This window comes from Labrus bergylta, chromosome 21 (genome assembly GCF_963930695.1).
Source record: "Labrus bergylta chromosome 21, fLabBer1.1, whole genome shotgun sequence".
NCBI lineage: Eukaryota > Metazoa > Chordata > Actinopteri > Labriformes > Labridae > Labrus > Labrus bergylta.
The window spans coordinates 20,713,375-20,722,048 of record NC_089215.1 but is presented as its reverse complement, the minus strand read 5'-3'; the positions used below and the strand labels follow the sequence as shown (position 1 = coordinate 20,722,048).

Below are 8,674 nucleotides of genomic sequence, written 5' to 3'. Positions count from 1 at the left end.
TATACATGTATTTTGTATTCACACAACTGATATTTAAGAACATTTATAGTATTTATACACCAATTATTAATCATTGATAAAATATTAATTATCTATCTAAAAAATATTTATAGATGCTTTACAAGCTATCAATAAGGGATTATAATCCATCCAAATAATGCTAATAGATGCTTTATAAGATATTTACAAACCATGAACAAATATCTGGTCCATGTGTCTCTGTAATGTTTATAGATGTTTTATAAACCATCTCTTAAAGGTTTATAAATCATTTGGTCATCATTAACAAACACTTTCTAAAGTGTATGAAATGTTATAATGTGTGCATCAATAAACTGTTAACATAACATAAATTATAGCATTACAAATCATTAGCTAACATTATTAACTATCATTTAATTGTTTGTTAACAGTAAATAACTATTAACTAATGGTTAATTAACTACCTATTTACCCTTAATTACCCTTTTTAGATGATGGTTATTATAAAGTATTACCGTAGTTTGTTATCAAAACTGGGGTTTTAAACCCGTAGCCTATTTGGAGGAAATCATGTTGAAATATCTGAAATTCTAGTTGGAGGTCAAAGCAGGAAAAAAGAGAGGAGTCAGTGTATTTCTTCACTTCAAGAGACATTTTTTTTTCTGTCTGCTGCTGAAAGGTGCTTTATGGTTTTCATTTCATGCAGCCTTTCAACTTTATTGAAGATGTGATTGCGGCTGAGTGGCAGCAGTGCAGGATGGAAGTGGATCCTCAGACTGATGAGCGCTCTAATAGGCCTGTCTAATGTATCATCGACGGATTGACTGTCGTCTCAGAGGAGACATTTCAGAGGGATTCCAGCAGATGAATTTCAGAAACCCGAAAAAAAAAAAAAAAGCTACAGCTGCTGAAAAATGTGAAAAGACGCCCTCTTGTTGCACAGCCGGGATGTGCAGGGAAGAATTACTCCGAGAGGAATACAGACGTGCATTTATATGGGCTTCACTTGCTCTCTCTCTCTCTCTCTCTTTCTCTCTCCCCTCAGCCAATCTGCGCACAGTGACGCTGCGCAAAAGGCTGGATCTTGCCCTGGCTTCATCATCATATTTAACACACCCACCCACATTCACACATGTTACAAGAGGTGCATTCTCTTATACTAAGAGGTGGCCTGGCCCCCGCGGGAGGATTTTCTGAACCCCCTGTTACCTGTTTTGTTTTGTGTATTCCTTCCTTTGGCTCGCCTCGGGTCTGGTGATCACTCCGGACTGGATGTGAGATAAATTAGCGCGCCGCGGATCGCTGAGTTTAGACGGGATCCAAACACTTTTTCTTGGACTTTCCCCCCTCACAACACTACATGGGAAGAAGAGCTGCACTTCCCCGTACATGAAGTCCCAGCTCATCCACGGCTGCTCTCTTCCCCTACACAGGATCGAGACAGAAACGCGACCCCAGAACCTTTTAGATACGGGCGTGTAAAGGTATCGTTTTCGGAGCGTGTGTCAAAAGCTGCTTTTGGGAACACTTGTCTTTAATCATTCTGTGCTTTTCTGCTGAGATATTTCTTGGAAGAGGATGTGGCTTGCGCATATTCACCGCTGGTCTGAGCCCATGCGACCTGCTCTACCTGCACGCTTGCGGATGATTTTGCGCTTCTGAAATCTGGTGAACTCTGATGTTGAAAAACAAAGGCTGAACACTGAATCCTTTACTTAAGACGGCAAGTGGAGATGGCTTCTACGTGTTCAATGTATATTTCATTAGATTGGCGTCCAGTCTAGTTAACATCATCAGCGATGTAGTCAGCCTGTTCATCTGCGTGCTCATCATTTGCAGTAAATACTCACATCTGCTCAAAAGGGAAACCATGAAGATGATTCTCCTGCGCAAATTCCGCTTCCTGATCCTCATGGTGTTTCTCGTCGCCTGCTCCATGCACATCATGATAGACTTGTTACCAAAGCTGGAGAGGCACGGCAACAGCGGCTGCTCCTGCTCGCACACGCCGAGCGAGGAGCCTCAAAGCTGGGGGAAGCAGCAGCAGCAGCAGCCGGGCTGGCCTAACAAACATACCCTGCGGATCCTCCAGGACTTCAGCAACGAGCCCAGCTCTAATGTTTCTTCACACAGCCTTGAGAGGAGCCCGGTCACAGGGGACAAAAAACAGCAGCAGCAGGCTTATAGGAGGATTGAGCATCCCGGGCAGCAGCAGCGCGATGACAGGAAGAGACAGTTCATCCAGGAGGCGGCTATGACCAAGAACGTGCCGGTTAAAGGTTCAAGGTTGTCTGCTCTCTATGATCACCCCTTGTATAAAAGATCAGTCCCTGCTCTGACAGACGATGACACGCTATTTAACGTCAACACGGACATCAGGTTTGACCCCAAAGCTGCAGAGGATCAAGCATGGTATGGTGTTGTACTTATAAAATCATCTCAAACATTTACTTTTATGCAACAACATTTTAAAATGTAGTAAGGTTTAGTTCTGTGCAGTCACATTGACAAATAAACCTTTGTCTCTTTATTTTGCATTTCCCTCTTCCTCTTCTTCATCCTCCAGGAACGCTGAAGGCACTGTAGATGAGTTCAGCCCCACAGGTGAGCTGACCGCTGATTCCTACCCGAACTGGCTCCGCTTCCACATTGGGATTAATCGATACGAGCTGTACTCCAGACACAACCCGGTCATCGAAGCTCTCCTCAAGGACCTGGTCACCCAAAGGATCACCAGTGTGGGTGAGTCATACGGATACAAAGAGGGAGGGGGGGGGGGGGGGGTGACTCCATGGCAACAGCAGCCAGAAAGAGGGCTTTAATGCACAGGTGGACTGTCTGAATTACACCTTACACAGACAGCACCAAGAGAATCGGGCAGAAAAAGGTTGTTTATGGTTTCAGGATGGTCAAATGCTCATTTTGCTGTGTAACAGTCACTTTCTAGTATCTACACCATATTATTGGATATATAAAGAGCAGCTACAGATTTCAGATTCCAATGACACCTTTAGGACAGAAGTACTGCTGGTGTTCATGGGTTCAACCTGGGGCATTTCAGCTCTCCAGTGGTGTGGAGTCTCTGTGTACAAATGCAGAGCTCAAAGTTCAGTTTGAAGAGACTCCTGTGAAAAACAAAGTCAGCTGTTTTTATTTTGATATGGCTTTTACATAAATTACAACAAAACAGATGGACATGGTCCCCAAAAACCGCTATCCACACAACAGTATCATGATAACAATGTCACATACTCATGTGAATCAGAATCAAGGTTATTACCAAGTTGTTTGACATGTACTTGGAATTTTTGGTGCTTAATTAACTTGGAAATAAATTAAAACGTGGAAACAAAGTAAACTGCAGTATTATTTTTGTCATGAAAATAAAAAAGTAGAATGTAACTATCAGTAATATATGAAATATTCACAATTCTACAATTCTACAATTCACTGAGCAGACACTTTTATCCAAAGGGACGTACATCAGAGAGTAAGAACAACACAAGTAAGGATCTAGAAAAAAGGGAACAATGACAGTAAGGGCAAACGATCAGCTGATTGGACACACAGGTGCTGACAGGAAGTGACCAGAGGCAAAGCACAACATTGACGACAGTTCTTGAGAGCTCTAATCAGTATAGAAACTATCTTATAAGTCGTCTTTTATCAAACAAAAACCATCGTCATTACCATCATCATCATCAATAATATGGAGACCATCATCATTAAGTTAGTAGGTATTCATGAAAGAGCTGGGTCTTTAGCTTTTTCTTAAAGAGGCAATACACTATAAAGTGTTGTGTGAGCTGTATAGTTGGCTTTGTCATGAGGTGCTGAAAAGGAGGCCAATCAGACCCTTCCTGCTATGTTTAAAGTAAGTATAAGAATTCTGATGAAAAACAATCTTATCCAATTGGATAACATATTAAACGTCCCGAAGGAAACCGCACAAAATAAAGCCTAAATCAGGGGTTCCCAAAGATTTCAGCTCGGGACCCCCAAAATGACTGAGTGCTAGAGACTGGGGTCTTCCACTGTCCCTCTTTTAGTAATTTATTGTAAGAAAGGCCAGAAGCAGAACACAAGTCATCTCCATGTATGAACTGTAGGACTGAGCTGACATACACAATAGCATAAACAGACACACAGGGGATGTGTGTGTGTGTGTGTGTGTGTGTGTGTGTGTGTATTTTTATTCTTAGGGAACAACATACATTGTTGCAGTTATGTGCAAACCTACATTTACATTAAAATTTTTTTTGTTTTTTTTACATATAACTATCATTTCAGCAAAAATCTTACTTAACGACTATAGTTGTACTTTCATTTCAAGTACTTTGTTGTATGTATTTTCACAGTAACAGGTAAAATATGCAATTTAAATCATTTAACTTTTTTATTAGGTTATGTGTCAAGACACCCTGGGGGTTCAAACCCCCACTTTGGGAACCACTGAAATTATAACAAGTTTACCAGAATATGTGTCAAATATGAAGTATAGTCAAAGGAGGGAGAAAACAGCCCATCCAGAACACACAGTATGTCAGTCTTTACAGTAAGCCAAAGGGGAATGTGTGCCTCAAATGTAACTGGGTCTACCGGTTAACGGCAAGAGGAGGCACAGCTAAGTGATGGACAACGGTGCTCCTTGCTGCCACGGGCACAGATGACATTAAAAACACACACACAAGGATGCACAGAGATGGAAATCGGCTGCAGGCTATTGCACAACAGCGCTGAATCTGAAAGGCCCGCTGTCATAAAACACCACAATCTTCACTCATGTATCCCTACAAGTAGAATACATCAAGCTGGAGAGAACACCTGGTCTCTATGCAAATCACACAGCCACACATCTCGGTTTGATTCCTATCAAGCGCTTTTCCTTTTTTTTCTGCACAGAAAGCTGAAGAGCTTTCCCTGCAAGTGCAAGCAGATACCTGTCAGAGGCGTTAATCCATGCTAGGCCAGTTATATGGAATCTGTTTCTACTTCTTTTTTTTTCTTTTTTTGGGGGGGGGATTGTCTTTCTTTTTGGCTCGGTACGGCTCCCACATTCCAAGAGTGCTTGTCGACTCAAGGTCGCCCATCTTGCGCTCGGTGTAAGAAGTGATTGCAGATTCCAGGTTCATGTGCCAATAGCAGAACTGTAACAGGCCTCAAGCAAAGATTAAATCTTTATCTAGGAATGGGATTGGCTTCTTATAAAACTTGAATCTCTGTCTGGACACTAGAGGAAGAGTTTCTTACTTTCTTTTCTTGTTTTCTCCTCCAGATGTTGCCCAGTTTTCTCCCTCTTGCTTTCTGTGTCAGGCTGGTTGGATAGAGGAAGCCGTTCTCAGGGTCTCTAGCCAGCTAAATACATGGTGGCTTAGTAATTACAGAGCCTTTACACTGGCCTGAGGCAGAATACCAATAGAGGCCAATAGCAGTTGGTTATTATCTAAACTTAAGCATAGGAGTGCTTGGATGCACAACACACTTCTTCTTTTGGGCAGCCTTCATTGATGAAGTCATCGCGTGCGAAAGCAGCAGATCTGATAGAGTTGAATATAGATGATAATGAAGACTTTGAAAGCTGAGGTCTACAGTGGAAAACAAGGAGGGTGAACACTTTTGCAGCGTATAGTCTCCAAAAATACGGGTTGCTTACTCTCAATTGAAATGTCATTTTAACGTTCCCTGCATACAGCTGCCCTGCATGCATGAGTTCCTCACAATAACAGGTAGATTTCCCTTTTGTTTAAAACGTCTCCTACTTCACACAGCAGCAGGTAAAGGCACACAGAAATCGATTTTTTTAACGTGTATTTTTTTTTTCTCATTAAAGTTTCCCTTGTCCTTGTGATTCCTGTTTGTAAGAATAAACGAGAACATTGATTGGAAGGGCACTTTGGCATGAGGCCACCGAAACACTACTTCCAATCGATCAGTTGAAGGAACATCAGGCTCGATAGCTGCCTTGTTCATTTATTTTTTTGTGAATTTGGTTGTGTTTTAGCTCCGTAAGGGTCCTCGCCCAAGCACCGAGCACCAGTCCCATGAGAGCCTTTAGACTGCATTATCATGTTCAGAAAGGGAGAAAACATAAAGGATAGCAGGATGAATAGAAACACAAAGAGACAGAGAGATGGAGAGAAGAGAGGGAAGAGAAGAGATGGACCCTCTAGAGAATACACTGAGAGAATAAACAGCGCAGCAACTGAGCATCGGCGAGCACTGGCTGTCCTTCACCCCCTCACTCTGCCTTTCCATCAAACAAACACTGTGACATCAGTCCTCAAAGCACAGGCTCTCTCTCTCTCTCTCTCTCTCTTTTTCTCTCTCTCTTGCTCTTGCTCTTTCAAACACATACATGTGTGCCAATCGCACGCACGGACAGACAAACAAATGCGGATCTACATGCACACATGCTGGATCACATACACAATAGTGCTCTCCAGATGATAGTTCAGGTGAGCTATTGTCTTTTAAATTAAATCAGTGTAAGGCCGTAATAAAGTTTAAAGTAAATGAACAAAATATATATACATATATATATTTTTCAATAATATATAGTTGGACTAATCCTTGAATGATACTCTACGACTCTAGTACAAGAGGTGTAAAGAGTACTGAAATGTAAACTATTACTAAAATGTTTCTAATAGGGTTTTCACACTTTCAGAAAACTCCCAACACAAACAGCCACATTTTTCGCTCAGACTTCAGTCTCCTCTACCAACCAGCCCATGTCTTTACAAACTCATCACATACTTTAATCAACATCCCTCAGTGACCCACACAGACTCTACCCATTCAAGTCTTTTCAAGTGACTTCAATGTAAAACCATCGTGGCTGTAGGAGACGCCCCCCGGGATGTTGAAGTAGTATAAAGAGCGAGAAAGTCCACAGATGGAGGGGGTGGATGGACTTTTACCCATACTGGGGTTCATGCCCCGTAAAAAATAACAAATGTTATAAAAAGTTGTAAGGATAATACTGTACGGTTGTCATTCACGTGAGTCGCTCCTGTGACATCACGTGACCTACCTAACATAACAAGGTTATTGCATCCCCAAAAATAGTCTTATTCTAAAGCTCACTGAGTTTTTGTGTTAAAAAACAAAACCAAACTAACCATTTCACACAATAAATCATATGTTTTTTGAGTAGCCTAAAGATTGAATTACTCCTGAAAACATGAACTAGATTTTATTAGAAAAGGCAGTAAGTTCTCTGACTTACTTAAGGGGGATTTTTTAAAAGTAATTGCTACACTAAAAATCATGCTAATTATTAAGTTATGGTCCATTTGTAGGCTGCTGGTTGGACAAACTAGTGGGGTAGTAGTTTTGGTCAGTTTGAACTCATTTCTGTATTGTGTTTTTTGTAACAAGTTGCCTTGTGTGTAAAGCATTTTGTTCAATTGCGCAGAGCCCCTCTGGAGGTGAAAATACACAACAACAACTAGCTAAATTGCTAACACAATGATACATTTTAACCATGGTTAAAAACATAGTGCACTGACTTATTTTGTATAGATATTGAAATTGATGTTGTACTGGCAGCAGCCAAGCTCAATTTAAAACTTTAGTTAGGTTAGTAAACAGCTAACAAGCTAACACCACTAGCTTATGTAGCTAATCAAATTAGCCCATTGTTTATGTTAAAACTTAACTCTGCAGGGTCGATTTGGGTCAAGGCACAACAGACTGTATGTCCATTACTGAAGCTCATTTCATTGGTGTAACAGTAAAATATTTATGGTCTAGTTGCATCAAGTTAATTATTTGCTAATAGCTGTGTTTTCTCTTTTACTTCTACAGCAATGAAGTCTGGAGGCACTCAGCTCAAACTCATCATGACCTTTCAGAACTACGGCCAGGCTCTCTTTAAACCCATGAAGTAAGTTGTCCTGCTTTTCAGCAAAAAGGCTTTTTATGTGTTTTATGTGTTCTAAGTTCCTGTGGTTGAACTGTCACCTCCACACTGCTCCTCTGCCAGGCAGGAGTCCTCTCTCTGTACACAAAAGCTATCTCTTTAGTATTGCGTTAAAGCTTGACTATGCAGCTTCCTACCTCGACTGACTTCCTTCACTCATCTCAACACCTATCCATTCTCCTCACAACATCAATCTCATTTCCTCATTCTCCGCTCTTGCGATATCAAATTGCTTTCATTTCAGAGCAACCTTGGTATTTGATTGAAGGCCAACATCATTCTGCTGTGTCAGAGGCAGGCGTTGAGTAGGCATTTCACCTCACAGTGCTGTGCAGATGACACTGCATGTCTTTCAGAGGCCATGTTGGCCGTCCTCAGCCCTCAGGCAACTCTGACTGTGTCGTTTTATGACCGATCCCTCTGATCAATTTCTGTTGTTTTTGAAAATGTCACACTAGCCATGGTGCTAAATGTCACCGTTTTGTGATTTGTGTGCTTGCTTGCTGTAGCTTTTAGGTGCTCATAACCCAATGGAGTCCTTAACAAATTTGGGACCAATGACCTTTGGAAACCTTTTACTTCTTTTTTTTGTGAACAGGTACAAATCTGTATTATTATTTAATGTTAATTGTCCGTCTTTACAGTTTTGCTGTGGTAGTTTATCATCATACTAGCTGACGACAGCAAAGACGACACTTTGTTCCAGAGTATTTATATTGGATGGATTGCCAAGATATTTCTAGTTATGTGCATTGTCATTCTGATAAT

At 41.2% G+C, this 8,674-nt stretch overlaps 1 protein-coding gene across 1 annotated transcript in view; it reads left to right on the top strand.

Moving 5' to 3' along the window:
• The first annotated feature begins 1,075 nt into the window (after positions 1-1,075).
• The window catches only part of fam20cb (FAM20C golgi associated secretory pathway kinase b), a 57,154-nt gene continuing 49,555 nt past the window's right edge, over positions 1,076-8,674 (top strand). The window contains exons 1-3 of the mRNA XM_020642586.3: positions 1,076-2,394; positions 2,549-2,724; positions 7,792-7,870. Coding sequence (XP_020498242.1) covers positions 1,853-2,394; positions 2,549-2,724; positions 7,792-7,870 — 797 coding nt within the window. The 5' untranslated portion in view covers positions 1,076-1,852. The remainder of the gene's footprint in view (positions 2,395-2,548; positions 2,725-7,791; positions 7,871-8,674) is intronic.